This window comes from Dama dama, chromosome 26 (genome assembly GCF_033118175.1).
Source record: "Dama dama isolate Ldn47 chromosome 26, ASM3311817v1, whole genome shotgun sequence".
Classification (NCBI taxonomy): domain Eukaryota; kingdom Metazoa; phylum Chordata; class Mammalia; order Artiodactyla; family Cervidae; genus Dama; species Dama dama.
Genome location: NC_083706.1, coordinates 55,124,963 through 55,147,641, shown reverse-complemented (window position 1 = coordinate 55,147,641; position 22,679 = coordinate 55,124,963). Strand labels below are relative to the sequence as shown.

The window sequence follows — 22,679 nt, the reverse complement described above, 5'->3', positions numbered from 1 at the left end:
ATTTCCCCCGGGGAAGCCCCGACCTTCAAACTTCGCAGAGATTACAGGTTCCGCAGCCCCGGCCTGACACCTGGAATCTGCATTTGTAGCAGGTTCCCTGGTGGGTCTGATGCTGGGGCACTGTGGCTACGCTGAGGAACTCTGCAGAAAGGTGTCACTCCTGGGTCAGCACAGTGGGTTTGGGGTCTGGGGGAAGGACCGCGGTGCCCCGCGGGGGTCCCCTGGGGTGTCAGCCTCTGCGGACCCATGCTTTCAGCGGGCCCCTGAGAGCCAGGCCGTGGTTCCCTGGCCCCCTCCCCACCCGCCTGCTCCATTATCAGCCACAGGAGAGGGGAGGGCTGGCGTAGCAGGACTTGCTGGGAGCAGGTCAGAGTTAGCCAATTTTCTTCTTCTTTTCTGCGTTTCCATAAGCCACCTATTTAATCATTTACTCTCGGCCCTTCCTGGGAGTTAATTTCCTGCGCAAGAATCAGTGATTTCTAGAATGGCCCCGCCACCTTTGGTGGAGACCCAGCTCACACTTGCCCAGTTTTTCTTTTCTATGTTTTTGTCATTACTATTCTGCCACTTTTGATCTGCATTTACTTCTCATGAATCGCCCCCCTTTAATGATATGGAAAGCAGATGATTCAGAAGGGAGGAAATTTCCTGCCAAGGTGACTTTGGCACGGGGCGGGGCTCGGAGGACACCTCACCCTCTGGCCTGATGCCGGTCCCTTCACTGCCTGTCTGCCTCGATACCCATGGGGGAACGTCTTCCATCGGTCAGAATTCAAGCCCATGGGGGATTCTAGAATCCATTGTCACAAATTAGTCTGTCACATATCAATGTCATTTCAACAACTCCTTACTCTGGATCATTTTTGAAATGATCATTGGATCATTTTTGAAACCCTTGCAGGCAGAGCACACACCTGGCCATGATACCAGGCTCTCCCCCAAATTCTCAGGTTATTTGTAAAAAAAAAAAAAAAAAACGCTTCATAGGAGTTATGCTAGAAACCAAATGTTAGTGCTGTCTGTATGCAGTTTAGGACCAGACTTTATGTCCTTAAGGGAATGGCGTTAAAATCCACTTAGAATTCTAGAAAAAGTGACCTTCCTCATAAGAGGGAAAAGGTGTTTATTTCTAAATGAGGCATAAGTAATATGTTAAATCTGGTTGCCTTTAAGGCAGTAATCAGACAGTGATTCAGAAAATACGACTGTCCGCTCTGGAAATGGTTAGAAGCAGACAAGTCCAGACATGTTTCCCCAGCTCCCATCTGGGTGTTTCCTGTTCACACAGCACTCAGCTTAGGTCTCCAGACCTTGACTCTTTTTTTAGTTCTTGGGAAAGAGGAAAACAAAATATCTCAGGCAAGCTCAGGCCATAAGTGTTACTAGGAGTGCAGGATGCTAAAATCTAAAATGTGGAACTCCTGGCTCCTTTTTCAGTGGATCGTTGAGATTCTTTGCTGTCCAGACCTCCCTGATGTTAACTGAAGCATCACAGTGCTATCAGGCAGCAGCCCGGGGTTTTGAGGCCCTTCCCGAGGGGGAAGTTAGCTGTGTGCTTTGGTGCATTTGCTCTAGGAGCTTTGACAGCGAGAATCCCCACAAAACGAAATGTTACAGAGAGATTTGCTTCTAAGCCTTCAGTTGCAATGTCAGGGCGGTGACGACGCAGGAAGGTGAATTCTGGCCGGCTGGTGCATTTGCTGGGCGGGGGAGAGCTGGGGGCTCGGGGCCACTGGTCTGTTGGGGGTGAGGGAAGCAGGGCCCTGGTGGGGGGATCCTCCAGGGATGCACCTGTCTGTCAAGGGGGCCCGGGAGGGCTGAGTGACGTCATGCTCCTCCAAGCAGAGGCAGAGGGATGACCTGGAAACTCTGGAGGTGCACAGCGTGGTCGTTTCTGACGAGCACTGGGAAGGGCCTGGGAGCGGGGCCGCGGGGTCAGCAGCCTGCTGGGCGTCTCCCCGAGGCCCTGGCCTCGCCCCCAGCCGGCGCTTCCCCTGGTGTTGAGGGTGACCTTCTCTTCAGCTGCGTGAACGCTGGTGTGCTGAGGCACCAAAGCGAAGTCACAGAAGGATGGCTCTCGGTGACCCCTGCTGACCCGCGGGAGTGGCATCGTCTCGGCTGCAGGACTGAGCCATGTTCGGGGGGTCGGGGACGCTGGATGACCCGGTGCCGTCCTGCCTGCGGGACGGGAGGTGCTGTGTGTTACCAGAAAAGTCAAGTGCAGTGAAAGTCACTCAGTCGTGTCTGACTCTTTGCAACCCCACGGACTATACAGTCCATGGAATTCTCCAGGCCAGAATCCTGGAGTGGGGGGCCTTTCCCTTCTCCAGGGATCTTCCCAACCCAGGGATCGAACCCAGGTCTCCCGCATTGCAGGCGGATTCTTTACCCGCTGAGCCAGCAGGGAAGCCCTTTGGCAGAACGGGGGTGTTTTATTCTTCCTTCCGTGACAAGTAGCCGTCAGGTTCTTTCTTGGTTGATGAGTTGGTGGAGGTGGAGGCAGCACCTGAGTGGCATCACTCATCAGGGACTCGGCGAGCGCTTTGAACTTCGGCCTCGTCTTCTCAGTGGGCATCGGTCTGCAGGCACCGCCTGGATGAGCGCGGTCTTTTTGGGGAAGACACAGGTGCTGCCCTGCGCCCCAAGGCGCCCCTTTCCCTCCCCCTTCCCTGGTGGCTTAGCTGGTAAAGAGTCTGCCTGCAATGCGGGAGACCCGGATTCAGTCCCTGGGTCAGGAAGATCCCCTGGAGAAGGAAATGGTTACCCACTCCAGTGTTCTTTCCTGGAGAATCCCACGGACATAGGCGCCTGGTGGGCTACGGTCCTTGGGGTCTCAAAGAGTTGGACACGACTGAATGACTAACATGTTCCGCTTTTTCCCTGTTGTAAATGGAGAGATTTCCCTACAGGAGAAGCTGTGCCCTTTTCTGTCGCTAAAGGGGACCTGGGATTCCAGCGGGACTCAGAGGTCATCTCCACTCGTGGGGGGAGGACCATGCCCTCAGGGTCCTCTCTCTCTTACATATTGCAGGAATGCTGGTGGTTTAGTTGCTAAGTCTGCCCAACTCTTGTGACCCTATGGACTGTAGCCCGCCAGGTTCCCCTGTCCATGGGATTCTCCAGGCAAGAATACTGGAATGAGTTGCCATTTCCTTCTCCATATTCAAGAAGCCATTACATTAAAATTCTTTGTGTTTTAACTGAACACATATAAGCTTTGTGAAAGGATCCATTTGGGGTATATTCATTGCTTGTTTTCACAAATAGAAACACAATTTTTTTTTTTACAAAAATGGAAAAGAATCCTTGAATATGTGGAGATTGAAGGGTTTCCTTTAACCACTGAAATAAAAAGAAATGAAAAACAATTGTCTTGCAGCCCAGGCGACCTTCCTCCGCTTTCTCCAGGTGTCCCGTATTGGCTATATGGAGGTAGTAGTCACAAAGTTTATAACTCTGAGAAACTTGAGTTTTCCACCCATCTCTGAGAGGGGCCACTGCTGCGTGGATTACTGATGTTACGACTTCATCTGCCTGAGGTGTTAAGGTTCCTCTTGACTGGAAACTCGGCTCTCATACTTCCAGCCGGGCAACCTTAGTCAGGGTAAAATCTCACTTGGTAGTTGTTTAAGAAGTAAAAGAAATAATGTTTGGAAAGTCCGGCTGCCCAGCACACTCTATGCGTGCGGTTACTGGTGGCGGTTTTTAGATGTGCTTTGCACTCATCCCTGCCTGCTATTTTTCAGTACGTAGCCCAAGGCCAAGACCATAGTAGTGGATGAAGGGTCAGAAGGATGCATGGATTGGAAAGGGTGTCTTGGAGAAGCACAGAGATCAGTTCAGGAAAGGCCCTCCTTTCCAGCGTCCGCGTCTCCCGTGGCTGGTGGTGGGAGGGCAGCCTCGCCCCTGACAGGTGGGCAGTGTGTCTCCGGGACACTCATCAGAAGCTGTCTGATGAACATTGGGAGTGATTCCTGTCAGGGCTTTAATTTCAAGATCAAGGACTTTTTCCCCTACTGGGAAACCTTCTGAACTGGCAGAAAATCTTATCTGGCTGCTTCTTCTGAAATACAATCTCTGGGATGGAGATGAACCATCAGCTCTGGCAAGAATATAAGGGGGAGAAGAATAATCAGAAGGCGAAGGAAAAAAGAAATCCCTATTTCACAGACGACTGCTGCCCGTGGACGGCCCTTCAGGCCACAGAAGTGTAGACACTCAGACACACACTCAGAGGCTCGTTTGGTTCCGTGGTCCCCACCTTCCTCCATATCAAAGTTTTGCCCAAATTGTTAAGATGCAGGATGGGTTTCATTGAGATAAATACAACACAACTCTATGGAGAAAGGAAACAATTAAAGGCTCACAAACAGAATCACTGGTACAAATAAGCAAGCAGATTATGCAAAGCGCTGCGATGTCACAGCTCTTAACTCCAGTCCTGAAAATCCATAACCTACCCATCTCGTGGTAACTTGAGAGGAGGGCGAATCCAGAGGAGCCCCTTGACATGCATTTCTGTCGTTTTTCTCTTGCAGGAAGAAGGCATTGTGAAGGAGATTGATATCAGTCACCATGTGAAAGCAGGCTTTGAAAAGGCCGACCCTTCCCAGTTTGAACTGTTGAAAGTGTTGGGACAAGGCTCCTATGGAAAGGTGAGTTGAGTCCATGGTTCCCTCCAAGTGGGCCTCATTCCGCTGCAGCTGGTGCCCCACGTCAGGGCGAAGGAGAGATGGCAGAGGTGCCCCCTGAGCCCAAGGGAAGTGTGGCCCCAAACTGATGGAATGAAGGTGGCGCCGTTTCGGCAGGCCCCGTGGTAACAGGGCTGTGGCCTCCCTCTGCATGGCCAGAAGCCTGAGACAGTCGAGCCGGGCTTGGGAACGTGGCACGCACCTCCCCGCTGTGGCTTCCACGAGCCTTTAGTGTATCTCTGTGCTGGGGAGTGTTCTTGAACTTGAGCCATACATCTTTGGGAAGTACGCTCCACAGGTATTTTTCAAAAAGAAAGAAAAAAATTAAGAGAACAAGGAAGAAAGCAGTGGAGACGGCGGAGCCCTTTGGGACCCACTCACGTAAGTGTCACCCAGGGAGGTAGGGAGACGGGGCCTGCGGCCTGGGTCTCCTCCCACCCTCCTTGTAAACCGTGTGGTTATTCTGCCTTGCCAAGCCTCAGTTTCCCCACCTATAAAATGGACGTAATAGGAACTACTTTCTATAATTCTTCTGTGGTTTCAATAGCACAAGACTCCCATCTAGCGATTGTGATGAATCTGTGCACTAGAATTGTTCGTTTCAGGACATCCCTGGAGATCCAGTGGTTAAGAATCCACCTTCCAATGCAGGGGACACAGGCTCGATCTCTGGGCAGGGGACTAAGGTCCCACAGGCCTCGGAGCAACTAAGCCTGCCTGTCTCAACGACTGAGCCGTCACTCCAGAGCCTGTGCTCTGGTGGGGGAGGCCTCTGCCCCACAGCTGGAGCAAACCCGAGTGCCAAAGACCCAGCGCAGCCAAGAAGAAGAGTTGTTCATTTCTTTTCTTTTTCACCTTCAAATTAAGACGAATACTGATTTATCCCAGGAAATGAGAACCAGTTGTCTCTCCACATAGGACTGCATCCATATACAGCAAGATGTCCGCAGATCTCTCACGAGACTGGGCAAGTTATTCCAGGGCCACGCTAACGTCTCTACATCCTTGGTGTATCTGTTAGAAATTATACAGACTTACGGTTTCCAGAACATGAGGCCCTGAAATCAACCAGGAGGACAGCCTTTCCCGGAGTTTAAGCAGGACAGGGTCCTGGCTTTTTGAAGTCACAGTTTTTGTATGGAATGTGGATATTTATCAGATTTTCCCTTTTTTTCCTAGGACTTGGTGCCAAGATGAAATCTGGCCCGTGTTGATTTCATATAGGATTAATAGTATGTTGATGGTGTTCTAGATAATCTCTTACAGGCCACGGAAATTTGCTTGTTTGTGAAATCTCCCTTTTGGCATTCTTAAAAGGTAGAATATTTTTATTTTTATTTTCCACATGGCAATGTGGTAGGAACATGTATTTATAGTAATAGTAATGTATCTGCAAACATGTTCACTTGAACCATATGAACTTAGCAATATTCAAAATGCATTGGCCTTCAAAAATGGCAATTTCATATGGTTTTTAGGCATTTATTGAAGTAAGAATGTGAAGATTTCAGTCTCTCGGGGTAAAAAGTTACCAACACATGGAGGCAGACCTGTTTATGTGGTTGTGGTTTGTCTTCCCATTAATTAGAAAGGTTGGAAAAGGGGTGTGTGTGTGTGTGTGTTAGGCCACTTCAGTTGTGTCCGACTCTTTTCGACCCCTAGGACTGTAGCCCACCAGGCTGCTCTGTCCATGGGATTCTCCAAGCAAGGATACTGGAGTTGGTTGCCATTCCCTCCTCCAGGGGATCTTCCCGACCCAGGGATCAAACCCAGGTCTCCTGAATTGCAGGCAGAGTCTTTACTGTCTGAGCCACTGGGGGAAGGGGAGTAAAGAACCGCAGCGTGGAAATAGGGACAGGCACGGAGCCCCCTGCTCCCATCAGACACGCTGCCCAGGACTTGTTTCCCGAGGATGCGCAGTGGCAGCCGCATCAGCTCTGTCCTCTGTCTTCGGTCATGGAGACCTGGACGCCCACGCAGGTGAGCCCAGGGCTGCTGGGCAGGCTGTGCTTGACCATCTGGGCTGTCGTGTGACCCTGACTTCACTGAGCACCCCTCCCCCAATCTCAAGGTGCCCAGAAGCAGAAGAGATGGAAGATGCTTTCTGAGTTCAAGGAAAATGGATCTGAGCCTGTCCTTTCAATACCCGACTGAACAAAAGCTACATTGACAATGCCTTCCTCAGAGAAAATACCTTTTCCAATTTCCTGCAAATTCTGATTTTAAGAACATTCTTTGGGAAACAAGTGAAATCCTGGTGTTCGGCAGAATCCCCTTGGAATGATCATCTTCGTAACACTGAACTCTTTTCCTTCCCAGCTATGATTATGTTGTTGTTACTGTTCAGTCACTAAGTTGTGTTCAACTCTGCAACCCCATGGACTGCAGCATGCCAGGCTTCCCTGTCCCTCACCATCTCCCGGATTTTGTTCAAACTCATGTCCATTGAGTCAGTGATGCCATCCAGCCATCTGATCCTCTGTCGTCCCCTTCTCCTCCTGCCTTCAATCTTCCCCAGCAACAGGGTCTTTTCCAGTGAGTCAGTTCTTCGCCTCAGATGGCCAGAGTATCAGAGCTTCATCTTCAGCACCAGTCCTTCCAGTGAATATTCAGGATTATTTCCTTTAGTATCGATTGGTTTGATCTCCTTGCAGTGAAAGGGACTCTCAGGAGTCTCCTCCAGCACTGCAGTCCGAAAGCATCAGCTCTTTGGTGCTCAGTCTTCTCTGTGGTCCAGGCCTCACATCCACACATGACGACTGGAGAAACCAGAGCTTTGACTACACCAACCTTTGTCAGCAAAGTGATGTCCCTGCTTTTTAATGTGCTGTCTGGGTTTGTCAGAGCTTTCCTACCAAGGAGCAAACATCTTTTAATTTCATGGCTGCAGTCACTGTCCACAGTGATTTTGGAGCCCAAGTAAATAAAGCCTGTCACTATTTCCATTGTTTCCCCATGTATTTGCCATGAAGTGATGGGACCAGATGCCATGATCTTAGTTTTTTGAATGTTGAGTTTCAAGCCCACTTTTTCACTCTCCTCTTTCACCCACCAGAGGCTCTGTAGTTCCTCTTGGCTTTCTGCCATTAGAGTTGACATCATCTGTGTATCTGAGGTTATTGACATTTCTCCCAGCAGTCTTGATTCCAGCTTGTGCTTCATCCAGCCCAGTATTTCGCATGCTGTACTCTGCATATAAGTTAAATAAGGGTGACAATATGCACCCTTGTTGTACTCCTTCACAGCCTTGCCATGGCAGAGGGGCTTGCATAACTCAATGAAGCTAGTAGCTATGGCATGCAGGACCACCGGAGACAGAGGGGTCACAGTGGAGAGTTCTGAGAGAAAGTGGTCCCCTGGAGGAGGGAATGGCAAACCACTCTAGTGTTCTTGCTGTGAGAACCCCATGAACAGTGGGGAAAAAGCCATGATTATACGAAGCATAAAAAAATAAAGCGTAGAAGATTAATATCTTCTGATATTAATAAATAAAGAGATAAATAAAGAGTAAATAAAATAAAGATAAGTAAATAAAATAAAGAGTAAGATAAATAAAAGTAAAGCAAGTAAATGGAGATAAATAAAGGAGGAGGCAGTGGCATCTCCTGCAGATGCTTAACCTCCATTAACTGCAGATTCCCCAGCTCAGCCAGTGCCTGTGCGTCTGCCTCACGGGGAGGTGGCCGTGTCTCCACATGGCTCGGGGAAGGGCTTTGCAGAGTCGCGGCTGAGCTGCTGGAGAGGGGTTCCAAAAATAAAACGAGGGAGGTCTTGACGAGTCATCTGGATTAAGTGCTAGAGATGCCGCCTCTGTCTTTGCCGAGATTGACGGGTTGTTTGGGAACTTATTTCCCCGCGTCAGGATGTGTTCCTGGGTCAGGTAAGAAGGAAGAGGCGACAGGTTCAGGATGCTGTGGACCAAAGAGTTCTCCCTGAGCGGACAGAGCCCACGTCTTCACTCTGTTACATCCACCTTCTAAGTTGATCGATACTGTCTTTCGCTGTGTCTCTCAAGGTTAGCTGCTCCGCTGGCTGTAGGACCATTCCTGCCTCACTTCTTTAGGACCTGGCGTGTGGCAGGAGCCTGACAAGTATTGGGAGAATAAGGTTTTTTCCCTGTCTTTTGAAAATAAAAGAAGTCTTTTTAAAAATAGATAAATATGAACAGCCATTTTTGTGTTTGTGATTTAGTCATTAATTGTGTCCAACTCTTTGCAACCCCCTGGATTGCAGCCCTCTGGGTTCCTCTGTCCGTGGGATTCCCCAGGCAAGAATACTGGAGGGGGTTGCCATTTCCTTCTCCAGAAGATCTTCCCAACCCAGGGATCCAACCCAGGTCTCTTGCTTTGCAGGTGGATTCTTTACCGTCTGAGCCACTAGGGAAGCCCTATATAAATAGCCATTACCACCCATCATCTCATTTTTAAAACCTGAAATGCAGTAAACAAAGAAGGCTAATGTGAAGAGGTCTCTGCAAGGTTTGATATCTTGTAAACTGAATCTATGGCTCAGACTGTAAAGAATCTGCCCACAATGCGGAAGACCTGGGTTGGATTCCTGGGTCAGGAAGATCCCCCGGAGAAGGAAATGGCAACCCACTCCAGGACTCTTGCCTGGAGAATCCCATGGACAGAGGAGCCTTTCGAGCTGCAGTCTTCGGGGTCGCAAAGAGTCTGACATGACTGAGCGACTGACTCCCACACAAACTGGACTGTACTGGTCAGCTGCCATGTGAATGCGTGGACTTTAGTAGACGGTATTCTCTGCTCCTCTGGAGAAGGAAGTGGCAACGCAGTCCAGTATCCTTGCCTGGGAAATCCGACGGGCAGAGGAGAAGGGCCCACGTGGGAATGCTCTGGTTTCTCCGCACGGCCCCCTGGGCACTCCTGCCACAGCTCTGTCCGCCTGTCGGGAGGCTCCTCACCAGCTCTCAGGCGGAGCTCTCTGGGCTCGGACAGGAGACCCGGCACCCAGAGAGGCCCAGGGCCCCGCGGCCAAGCAAACACATGTGTGATGCACAGATGCACAGAGGCACGGCCCACGCCTCCCATGGTAAGGGTTCCCAGGGACATTGTCCTCTAGAACCCGGGAGAGGAGCGTGCCTATTTCTTGTTGCCCGGGATTTGCTAGAATCTCGGCCCCAGGGACAGCGTCTGTCCCGGGAGCGACACTGTCCTGCCCGCCTCTGTCCTCCTTTCTGCTGGGCAGAAGGCAAGGGGTGCTCCTGCTGGCTCCTGGTGTCCCCGGGGCCCTGGGTGACAGGGTCACGAAGGGGCGGGGTAGGGAGTCACGGGTCCAGAGGGAGCTGATGGTCCCAAGGGCAGGTGGTGACCCCGGGAGCTGATGGGAGGAGGCCATCCCCCTGCTCTGCCTGACACCTCCTGACCTGCCTCATCTCCCAGGGGCGGGGCCGTTTGTGTCTCCCGGGGGCGGGGCCGCATCTCCCGTGGGCAGGTCATGTCTCCCGGGGGCCGCGTCTCCCGAGGGCGCGGTCGTGTCTCCCGGGGGCGGGGCCGCGTCTCCCGGGGGCGGAGCTGCATCTCCCGGGGGCGGGGCCGCGTCTCCCGTGGGCGTGTCATGTCTCCCGGGGGCGGGGCCGCATCTCCCGGGGGCGGGGCCGCATCTCCCGGGGGCAGGGCAGACTGGTCAGGCCGCTGCTCCCCCACCACCGTCCCCTTAGTCCTGAGTGTTTGGGGTGGGGGGTGACGATGCAGCCTCTCACAGCCCCACACTTGGGCGTGAACTCCTGGAGCCGGAACCCCGTGTGTCTGTGAGGCCGGTCTTCTCGTCTCAGAAGGCTGGTGAGGGCCCCCATCAGGGACACGTGGGCAGCACCCCTGCCTCCTGGACACACGTCCTCTATGTGAGTGTCTGTCATGACCGCAGAGTTTTGCATCTGTTGGGAAGTACTGTTAGAAAAATTAGACACTATTGTTTCTGTCTGCACAGAAGGTACTTTTCTTTCCTACTGGATACCCTAGGTTGGTTGGTTGGTTTTTTACTAACCTCATTCAACAATTATGAATGTGACTCTTAAGCTTAGCCTCGCAAACGGTTGTCTTTTCTTCTTGGTTTTCCCTCACAGAACATGTCAAAATGTGTTCCAGCAAATGTTGTTAAGTGTCCACATGAGAATATGTAAGAGCCATTTAGAACCAGCTCTGTCTATAAACTTCAGCTACTCGAAGCTAAAACATGGATGAGGAAAACGAGAGAACCTAGCTTCTTGAGGGTCAGAGTCTGTCCTGTGTTGTCTGGCAGGGACTCTCAGGGGAGGCTTTGCTGTAGATATTTACAGGGCATATTTGCAATAAACCAAGTGGTCTATCTCCCTGAAAACTTGTGAAGAGAGTTTGGTTTTCTAAACAAGTGTTCTGTTTTTACAAAGGAAGGTGCTATTCTGGTTCAAAATTGGCAAAGGAGTACATCAAGGCTGTATATTGTCACCCTGCTTATGTAACCTCCATACAGAGGACATCATGGGAGATGCCAGGATGGATGAATCACAAGCTGGAATCAAGATTGCTGGGAGAAATATGAACAACCTCAGATATGCAGATGAAACCAACTCTAATGGCAGAAAGTGAAGAGGAACTAAAGATCCTCTTGATGAGGGTGAAAGAAGAGAGTGAAAAAGCTGGCTTAAAACTCAACATTCAGGAAACTAAGATCGTGGCCTCCAGTCCCATCACTTCATGGCAAATAGATGGGGAAACAATGAAAACAGTGACAGATTTTGTTTGCTTGGGCTCCAAAATCACTGCAGATGACTGCAGCCATGAAATTATAAAACACTCCTTGGAAGGGAAGCTTTGACAAAGCCAGATGGTGCATGAAAAAGCAGAGACCTCACTTTGCTGACAAAGTTTCATGTAGTCAAAGCTGTGGTTTTTCCAGTAGTCATGTACAGATGTGAGAGTTGGACCATGAAGAAGACTGAGTGCCAAAGAACTGATTGCTGTCAAATTTCGCTGGAGAAGACTCTTGAGCGTCCCTTGGACAGCACGGTGAAGAAACCAGTCCATCCTAAAGGAAATCAGTCCTGAATATTCATTGGAAGGACTGACGCGGAAGCTGAAGCTCCAGTTCTTTGCCCCCTGATGCAAAGAGCTGACTCATTGGAAAAGACCTCAGTGCTGGGAAAGATCGAGGGCAGGAGGAGAAGGGGACGGCAGAGGATGAGATGGTTGGATGGCATCACCGACTCAACGGACGCGAGTTTGAGCAAGCTCCAGGAGCTGGTGATGGACATGGAGGCCTGGCATGGTGCCGTCCATGGGACTGCAAAAAGTCGGACATTACTTAGCAACTGAACAACAACAATTACCTCTGATACAGTGTTTCACAGAAAGAGAATGGTGCCCACAACAAGTATAATTCCTAAGGTGAACACATAACATGGGTCCTCATAGGGTTGAACTAAATTAGATGAAACTTTTTTAGGTGTTGGAGGAGATGTTACATTTAAGTTTTTCCCATAGCATATTTATTTTATTGGGGTTTCCCACACTCCCTAGTGTATCCCCTTGTCAGATCAAATAAGGAAAATGAGTTTGCCATCTTAACAACTGCAGATGTCCTGTGTTCTCTCCTTAGGTGTTCTTGGTGAGGAAAGTCAAGGGGTCAGATGCTGGACAGCTCTACGCAATGAAGGTTCTTAAGAAGGCCACCTTGAAAGGTGAGGGGTTGCAGAGGGTGAGATGTGTCTAACTGTGGTTTATCCTCTGCTTGTTATGAGGGGATACAGCCATCCTGTCCAGTGTTGCTTGACTTCTGTATGTCGACACGTCACTCTCTGATGGATAATACACAATACAAACATGTCCCTGAGTATTTAGCATCTCCCTAGAAAACGTGCACAGTCTTCGGAGGGAAAGCCACACTGTGTAAATACCACCCTCCACATATGCTTGGCTGTGACATGCCATTTGGGGGAAGGAGCGCTGAGGAGGCGAGCAGAAGCAGGTTGTTGCGGCTGTATTGGGCGACAAAGCAGCCTGAATCCATCCGTCAGGCTGGATTGCTCAGTTTTAAACAAAATGTGACTCACAACTGTTTTATTTCTCTTTCGTTCTCCAACTGGGTTTTAGAAATTCAGTCCAACACCTGATTCCCTCCCTCTGAACTCCTCCTACGCACCCTACCTCCCGGCCAAGACTGTGCACATAACACAGGTCAAAATAAGCTGTTATTTGAAACCTCTGTTCCAAGTGCATGGTCATGTAGCCAATAACACATAGAACGGAGCACCAGCTCCCTCTGCTCTGATCACCTCCTGGGGTGAGGGAGGGATCCCGGGTCCTAAGGAGTGAGAGAAGGCTGAGCGCACAGCACCTGGTCTGGGCGGTGAGACGGCGGAGCCTGTCACCGACCTATGCTCTTCACGGGGGGAGGGTACCCACCACATGGGGCCGCACGGGGCTCCCGGCAGGCGTGGAGCAAGTCTCAGGGGCTGTGAGATGCAGGCTGTGTAGGAACAGGAGGGCCGGGTGAGCCCTGGCTCCAGGGAGAATGTGGGGGGCTTGTTGGAACAGTTCTGTGGGCGGGCAGGGCACTGAACACATTAGGCTGAAGACCATATGGGGCACATCGATCCGGCTCATGGGGACTCCCACGGCGGGGAGCCTTTCCTGTGGTGTCTGCAGACTCACTCAGTCGTGCCCAACTCTGTGTGACCCCGTGGACCGCAGCCCACCAGCCTCCTCTGTTCATGGGGTTCTCCAGGCAAGAACACTGGAGGGGGTTGCCATGCCCTCCTCCAGGGATCTCCCCAACCCAGGGATCGAACCCGTGTTTCTTACGTTTCCTTCATTGGCAGGCAGGTTCTTTATCACTAGGACCACCTGGGAAGCTTCCCAGTAGGGTCGGGGGGCACATCTGACAAGGGCAGGAGAGGTTGTGATTAGGACTTTGGGGCCTACAAAACTCACAGATGTCAAAGCAGGTCTTTCTTGAACTTTTAGGTCTTGTATCACAATGTCCTCAGCACCTGCAAGGAAGGGGCAGTACAAGAATGTGTCATCTCTACCTTCAGGGCGGGGCTTCCCTGGTGGCTCAGAAGGTGAACTGTCTGCCTGCAGTGCGGGAGACCTGGGTTCAGTCCCTGGGTTGGAAAGATCCCCTGGAGAAGGAAATGGAAACCCACTCCAGTATTCTTGCCTGGAAAATCCCATGAATGGAGGAGCCTGGTGGGCTACAGTCCGTGAGGTTGCAAAGAGGCGGATACAACTGAGCAACTTCACTGGTTCACTGGTTCACCTTCAGGGTACTTCCTGTCTAGCTGGTAAATAAGATATAGTTTTGAACCACATATAGCCAATAAGACAGGACAGTAAATGCATAGATAAAATTATATATATATGTATGAGTAACAGGCAAATTTGGCCTTGGAGTACAGAATGAAGCAGGGCAAAGGCTAATAGAGTTTTGCCAAGATAATGCACTGGTCACAGCAAACACCCTCTTCCAACAACACAAGAGAAAACTCTACACATGGACATCACCAGATGGCCAACACCAAAATCAGACTGATTATATTCTTTGCAGCCAAAGATGGAGAAGCTCTATACAGTCAGCAAAAACAAGACCAGGAGATGACTGTGGCTCAGATCATGAACTCCTTATTGCCAAATTCAGACTGAAGTTGAAGAAAGTGGGGAAAACCACTAGACTATCCAGGTATGACCTAAATCAAATCCCTTCTGATTTTACAGTGAAAGTGAGAAATAGATTTAAGGGACTAAATCTGATAGACAGAGTGACTGAAGAACTATGGACGGAGGTTCGTGACATTGTACAGGAGACAGGGAGCAAGACCATCCCCAAGAAAAAGAAACGCAAAAAAGCAAAATGATTGTCTGAGGAGGCCTTACAAATAGCTGAGAGAAGAAGAGAAGCGAAAGGCAAAGGAGAAAAGGAAAGATATTCCGATTTGAATGCAGATTTCCAAAGAATAGCAAGGAGAGAAAAGAAAGGCTTCCTCAGTGATCAATGCAAAGAGATAGAGGAAAACAATAGAATGGGGAAGACTAGAGATCTCTTCAAGAAAATTAGAGATACCAAGGGAGCATTTCATGCGAAGATGGGCTCAATAAAGGACAGAAATGGTAGGGACCTAACAGAAGCAGAAGATATTAAGAAGAGGTAGCAAGAATACACAGAAGAACTGTACAAAAAAGATCTTCACGACCCAGATAATCACAATGATGTGATCACTCACCTAGAGCCAGACATCCTGGAATGTGAAGTCAAGTGGGCCTTAGGAAGCATCACTATTAACAAAGCTAGTGGAGGTGATGGAATTCCAGTTGAGCTATTTCAAGTCCTAAAAGATGATGCTGTGAAAGTGCTGCACTCAATATGCCAGCAAATCTGAAAAACTCAGCAGTGGCCACAGGACTGGAAAAGGTCAGCTTTCATTCCAATCCCAAAGAAAGGCAATGCCAAAGAATGCTCAGACTACTGCACAATTGCACTCATCTCACACGCTAGTAAAGTAATGCTCAAAATTCTCCAAGCCAGGCTTCAGCAACATGTGAACCGTGAACTTCTGATGTTCAAGCTGGTTTTAGAAAAGGTAGAAGAACCAGAGATCAAATTGCCAACATTCGCTGGATCATCAAAAAAGCAAGAGAGTTCCAGAAAAACATCTATTTCTGCTTCATTGGCTATGCCAAAGCCTTCAACTGTGTGGATCACAATAAACTGTGGAAAATTCTGAAAGAGATGGGAATACCAGACCACCTGACCTGCCTCTTGAGAAACCCATATGCAGGTCAGGAAGCAAAGTTAGAACTAGACATGGAACAACAGACTGGTTCCAAATAGGAAAAAGAGCACATCAAGGCTGTATATTGTCACCCTGCTTATTTAACTTATATGCAGAGTACATCATGAGAAACGCTGGGCTGGATGAAGCACAAGCTGGGATCATGATTGCCGGGAGAAATATCAACAACTTCAGATATGCAGATGACACCACCCTTATGGAAGAAAGTGAAGAGGAACTAAAAAGCTTCTTGATGAAAGTGAAAGAGGAGAGTGAAAAAGTTGGCTCAACATTCAGAAAACTAAGATCATGGCATCCGGTCCCATCACTTCATGGGAAATAGATGGGGAAACAGTGGCTGACCTTACTTTTTGGGGCTCCAAAATCACTGCAGATGGTAATTACAGCCATGAAATTAAAAGACGCTTGCTCTTTGGAAGGAAAGTTCTGACGAACCTAGACAGCATATTAAAAAGCAGAGACATTACTTTGCCAACAAAGGTCTGTCTAGTCAAGGCTATGGTGTTTCAGTGGTCATGTATGGATGTGAGAGTTGGACCATAAAGAAAGCTGAGCGCCAAAGACTTGATGCTTTTGAACTGTGGTGTTGGAGACGACTCTTATGAGTCCCTTAGACTACAAGGAGATCCAACCAGTCCATCCTAGAGGAGATCAGTCCTGGGTGTTCATTGGAATGACTGATGTTGAAGCTGAAACTCCAATACTTTGGCCACCTGGTGCAAAAAGCTGACTCATTTGAAAAGACCTTGATGCTGGGAAAGATGGAGGGCAGGAGGAGAAGGGGACGACAGAGGATGAGACGGTTGGATGGCATTGCCGATTCAATGGACATGAGTTTGAGTGGACTCCTGAAGTTGGTGATGGACAGGGAGGCCTGGCATGCTGCGGTTCATGGGGTCGCAACGAGTCAGTCACGACCGAGTGACTAAAATGAAGTGAACTGAACTGAGGCCTAAACGTCTTAGGTAGAAAGGAAGAAAAGAATTTTTTTTCTAAATTCTTCATTCAAGAAGGATTTAGAAGGTGGGTGAGGCTTAAGATATTAAAAAGTATTTCTATAGAAAACAGGAATCAGGGTGACATTGTCAGCACAGCCCATGAAGAAAATATGGAAACTGCACACTTTGGCCAGACTGGAGCCTGCATCAGAATCCCCTGTGCGTATTTGAGGAATGTTGTTAAAAGTAATTCCTAGCCCCCACTCCTGACCTACTAGATCATAATCTCCTAGGGACAGAGCCTAGAATTTGACTTTTCTAACAAACTGTCCCAATAGTTCTTTTCTACACAGAAGTGTTTGGGGTCTGTGATGTAGGCATTCGAGTTTATTTTAGACACTGGAGTTTTTAATTCAGCCACATAATTTAAACCATGCTACTTATAGTGAACATTTCTTTTATTGTAGCTGTAATAACATTTCTAAAATTGTTTGTCAGTTGAACTTGGCCAAGTTCTCCATAATAATATAACTTTAAAGAATCATTTGTTGTTAATAAAAGAAGTATAGAAAATAAAGCAGCTCTTGACTTTCTATCCCTCACTTTATAAATAAAATAATCTCATCACTAAACAGTAGTTTCATAGAAATAGAAAGTCAAATTAGACATTTGTTAATTCCGGGTCATCAGAATGTCTGGAAAGTGAACAGCTTCCCTGGCACCTCCTCAAAAGTTAACAGAGTTAGCATGTGACTCAACTATTCCAATCCTTTGTATATAACCAAGAAAAATGAAACATAGGTCTACAAAAAAACTTGTACATGAGTGTTCACAGCAGCATCAGTCAATTCACAGTAGCCCAAAAGTGGACAAACGCCCAATGTCCGTCCACTGGTGGATAAATAAAGTATGGTATGTCCATACAGTGGAGTATTATTTGGCAATCCAAAGAAATGAAATACCAATGCATCATATGGCCTGGATGAACCTTGAAAACAAAGTTCTGGGTAAAAAGAAGCCAGTCACAGCATTGCTCATGTTGCAGGATTCTATTTAGATGAATATCCCCTGGGAGGTGGGAGACAGGGACGAGGGACTGGCCGTGGGTTTCTTTCAGGGGTGATGAAAATGTGCTGTGACTGACTGTGGTGATGGCTGCACAGGCCGAGTGTTCTGAAAACCATTGAGTTGCATGCTGTAGCTGGGAGGATTGAGGGGTGTATGTTTCCCAGTAGAGCTGCTATTTTTAGAAATGAACAGCTGCTGCATGACATGGCCATTTGCGAAAACCCACACTTTCATCCTCAAGGCATAGAGGTTCACTCTCTGAGACACAGAGCGGGCAGCTCCCTGTGGCTGGAGACGCAGGCAGGTCGAAGCAGGCGCCGTGTTAGGTCATCCTCCGGCCGAGTGTTCCTGGAGGTCCCCTGCCGTCTCCCCTCCGTCCGCAGAGCCCATTAACCTCAGCAGCAGGCGCCCAGCACCTTGCATTGCTCCCGCCCTCTCAGCTGGAAACTGTTCCTTCCTCCCATCACATCGTTCCTCCTGCCCCCAAGGAAGAAGGAAAGGTGGGAGAGAGTCAGAGCCGTGGGGGAAGCTGTGTGTCCACCCCGCTGGTCCTTGTTCAGCCCATCCGTCGATCTCAGCCTGGACCCCTTAGCTCCTGTGCAAACACTCATCTCTGTGGTTTTAGCCTGGTGGGTACACGTGTCTCTACATTTGTTTATAATCTGATCCAGTGTCCTTGAGAAAGTGCTCCTGATACAAGGTTACACGGATTAGGCCGGATATGAAACTGTTACAGAACAATTGAGATGTTGCTATTAATAAAAGCATGAGTGTCTCCGTGAGTACAGGTAGATGCCTGTGTGTTTACAAATACCGAATATATGTCACACTTATAGGAAATGAGCCAAAACAAAAACAGCCGTGGCAGCATTGGGAGCGTTTGTTTTCATCTCTATATTCTGTATTCCAACTTTTCAACAAACATTTGACTTTGTATAACATGAAGGGTTTTTTTGCATAATATTCCAGAACAATATGCTTGACTATGTGAAATCCCTTTTACATTGTGAGAATGGGTCATATAAGCGTAAAGTCAGAAAAACGTCCCACTTCTTATGCTCCTTTCAAAGCCGGCTTCCAAACCAAACATTAATTTTATGTCATCTATTTCGACTTTTCATAATGATACGTCACTAAAGAACAGATTTTTTTCCCCCAGAAATGCAATCAGAACTTGTTTTCCTAAGAGAAAATATAGAAGTTTTACAGAACAGTCCTTTGTGTGAGCTGGTGATTGGACCCATCAAAGGGGGACCAGGTACGTCCTAAACGGGGCCGGATCCTCTGAGCGACCGAGGGGGCTTCTGCCCTTCCTAGAATTTCCTTTCCCCTCACGTGTGGAAGAAGAGGGCTTTGAGATTTGTTTTGGCTCCAACACCTCTGCATCCGTCAGCCTGAGAGATTCAAATATTCACAAGCCGTTCTCCACCCTCAAACATCCCTGGTTTGCAGGCTCGTTAGTGAATCAGAAGAACGTGTTGGAAAAGCAACGTGGGTGGCAGAGGCACCCGCCGGGGGTGCAGACAGCCACCCCAGGAAAATGCACCTGAAGAGTGAAGTTATTTTGAGAGGGGGAGAATGGAAGGAGGGCGGGAAACTCGTGGAAATGATTGTAAACCTCCCGATTGTTTCTCAGGCACGCGGGTGACCATCCGTGTGCAGGAGGGTGCGTCGTCGTCGTTTGGATTCCAAGTAACCTGAGAAGCAGAGAATAGTCTCTGACAGCTCTCTTTCATCTTTAAATGAGTTTGGAGGTGTCAGGCGCCTGCCCCCTCTTTCTGTAACGAGGCAGCACGCCATTTCTGAGGAAAATGTCAACTGCTGAAGCAGCTGACGGGTGACAAGCCTGCGGGAGCGCCGCCTCGTCCCGTCCGCGCCCCCAGCCCCCGCAGGCCCCCGCGAGCGGATGGTGCTGCACGCCCCCCGGCTCTGAAGGGACCTTTCAGAGTGTTCAGCGTCTCTGACAGCGTGTCTGTGTCCGTGACTCAACGCTGGCTTACTGCCGGTGACAGCTCCAAATAACGGATCCCAAAGGGCGACGCCCTACCTTGTGTTGTAGGGGAACTTGGTTGAAAAGACTGCGTGCTCCCAAGCCTGAGCCCAGAATGAAGCTGGACGGATCTCTGTCCCCTGTGTGGTGACCAGCCAGTGGGAACTGTCACCCACGTTAACAAGGTGATTCCCAGCCGGGGCTGCAGGCTGGAGTTCCCTGCGGGACTCTTAGAGAGCGCTGGGGTCACGTCGGGTCCGGATGTGGTCTGGGCATGAGAATACAGGGGTCCCCTGTGCCCCGCCAGCAAGGGGACCCCTGTGCGGGGGCTGGGAGCCCAAACGCTGGACCCTGGGGTTCCGTCTGGCTGTGCCACCTTGGGTAGCCTCTCCTGGCCACCGCTGGCCCCTACATAACAGAGATGATGGCTGTGATAGTGCCTCCCTTACAATGCTGCTGATGTGAGGGCTAAACTCACCCACACACGTGAACTGCAGCCAGGACAGGGCTAAGTGTCCCTCGCTTCGTTTCTGGGCCTCTTCTCCTTGGAGACTGGCTCTGGAGATGTGCTGGACTCTTCTTGTCTAGGTTTGCTTTAGGTCTGATGGAGGGCAGGAAGGAAGAGGAACACTGAGCCTTCATCGCCATCTGGTTAGAAAGACGTATGTCTGGGTCCAGTCCTGGCTCCTCCAGCTCCGTGAAGAGCCTGTGATGGTGCTGGTCACCGCCAGTCACGTTAGTTAGTTACCAAGGATGCCCGGCACCTGCTGGGGACCACAAGCACCCACCCTGGGACGGCTCCTCCTGTAGAATTCTCATTTTAGTGACAACTGATGAGTTTGAGTCAACTCCGGGAGCTGGCGATGGACAGGGAGGCCTGGCGTGCTGCAGTCCGTGGGGTCGCAAAGAGCCGGACACGACTGAACTGAACTGAACTGAAACATCTCTCCATAATGCGAAGAGAGCTTTTATTATGCAGTATGTCTTTGCAGTGGTAGTCTTCCGACAGGACTTCACCTGTGTTCTCATGCCTAACTTTTCAGCTATTTTCTCTATAAGTCAACTTTCTAAGCCCAAAGGAGATACACATTCCATACTTTGATGGAAATGGCTTGTGACCTGTTGATTCTAAAGGAAAAAGTATCCTGGCAAAACCTCGATGTTTAGCAAGTAACTGATAGACCGTTCTGGGCACCTCGTGTGTGTTTCCTGGCGGCTGCGGGTGGGTTCCAGCAACAGCCTGGCCGGTAGAGAATAGGGCGGGACCCAGCGGCGCCTCCTGAGCCTCTTGGGGTGTCTGTCTGACCACAGGGCTGACCCCCCTCTATCCTTTCGTCAAGGAGAGCTCTGACTCCACCCCTTGAGCATTGGCAGGTACAGGACAGAATTGCATGGATCCCATTGACACTGACTACATCTCGAAACATTCTCCATCAGAGCTAGCCTGGTTGGCTTCAAGCCTCAGAATGTGTTTCGAGCACCATTCTCTTTCCTTTTCTCTTACACTAAGATGCTTTGTCTTAAAAACTCTGCCTTAGAAACTGAGCTTCAGTCAGTGCCTGAGTCTGAACAGATGTTATTTTCCTGCTAATTCCTTTCTGTCACTTCATTCACATTCGGGTGGTTGCCCAGTCCTCCGGGGGGAGGGGGTGGGAGTAGGCAAGATTCCAAGCACGTGTGTTCCGTGCCCTTACTGGCAGTGTTAGCTGCATTTTATGGTGAGGAAATCAAGGTGCAAGGCAGTGAAGCCACACACTCGGAACCACGTGATTCGGAGCTGGTGGGGTCTGGGTTCCACGTTCATCCCCTCCCAGGTGAAGGGCACCTGGGACCAGCCTTGGCCCTCACCCACAGGGCATCGTTTCGCCATCAGGAAGCCTCACCCCGCTGTCCCTGGGGTGTTCACTGTCCAGGGGAGCTATTTTCCCAATGGGTGATCTAAGACAAAAAGTACTGAGCCAGCATCACCCTTAGATACAGTGCTTCAGCTTGGTACTATGCGCCTTGATGTCCTTCATATGTGCCTTTCTACCAGAACTGTATTTCTTAACACTGTAGATAAAAAGTAGGAAATAAGTGTTTCCATTTGCTTGCGTCTTTAATACCTATAAATGTGAAAGCATCATGGACTGAAGACTTAACGCTCAGAGTCTCTGGCACAGAAGTTAGTTAAGTAACCGTGACAGTCTTTTAGGTTGGTGTAGAGAAATGAAAAGTAGAAGTAGACACAATTTAGGTTGGTGTAGAGAAGTGAAAAGGCAAATCTTGAGGAGTGGTGCCTGATATGATCGTCAAGGTGGCTGACACTTTAATTTTCATCGTTTCGGGTTTTCTCCCTTTTTTCTCTGGTGTGATGGGCAGCACAGAGGTTTGATCACCAAATGTTCAGCAGCACAGCTTCCCCTGGGAAGCGCTCTGTGCTGTGAACTTGACCTTTGAAGGCTAAAAGATCCTGTGTAAAGATGAACTTTTATTCTGCATTCTGGGTCTGCTCAGGGTAGAATTTCAGATCTGCCAGGATTTTGAGGACAGAGCCGGGAGGTGGCCAGTGTGGTCACTCAGCCGGGCGGAGGCTGAGTTCATCGCCAGCCGGGCGTCCGGCTCCAGTTAAGAAGCTCGGGCCTCCCTGTGACCGCGGGAGACGCGGGTTCGAGAGCCGTGTGCTCCCCGGGGGGCGCTGTAGGCTCACACCTCCCCCCACCATCCAGGCGTTCCTAAGGTCGCCTCCTACTGGGTCGTTTGTCATCTTCACCAGGACTGAAGAGACCACACTTGTTTTTATCTCAACCTTCCTTTTCTTTTGAAATACAGTGTCTGTATAATAGAATACAATGTGGCATAATGATATGATATGACAGGATATAGAATGTAGCGTAAAAACAGTGTAATTAACGGAGGTCGGTTACAAAAGCAGCCATGGAAACCACATCCTCCACGGGGGTGGTTTGAAGTATGAAAGATGCTCATTTATCTCCAGTGTCTACTGGTTGTGGCGTGTATGTGCACGTGCTCAATGATGTCTGATTCTGCAACCCGGTGGACTGTAGCCCGCCAGGCACCTCTGTCCATGGGATTCTCCAGGCAAGAATACTGGAGTGGGTTGCCGTTTCCTCCTCCAGGGGATCTTCCTGACCCAGGGACTGAACCCGCATCTCCTGCATTGGCAGGCGGATTCTTTATCGTTAGAGCCAGCTGGGAAGCCC

The 22,679-nt window shown here is 49.5% G+C and overlaps 1 protein-coding gene across 4 annotated transcripts in view; it reads left to right on the top strand.

Annotated features, from left to right (window-relative positions):
- RPS6KA2 (ribosomal protein S6 kinase A2) overlaps positions 1–22,679 on the top strand; it is a 330,716-nt gene that overhangs the window by 236,018 nt on the left and 72,019 nt on the right. For all 4 annotated transcript variants that reach the window (XM_061130065.1, XM_061130067.1, XM_061130066.1 and 1 more), the window contains 2 exons: positions 4,539–4,655; positions 12,288–12,369. In XM_061130065.1, coding sequence (XP_060986048.1) covers positions 4,539–4,655; positions 12,288–12,369 — 199 coding nt within the window. The remainder of the gene's footprint in view (positions 1–4,538; positions 4,656–12,287; positions 12,370–22,679) is intronic.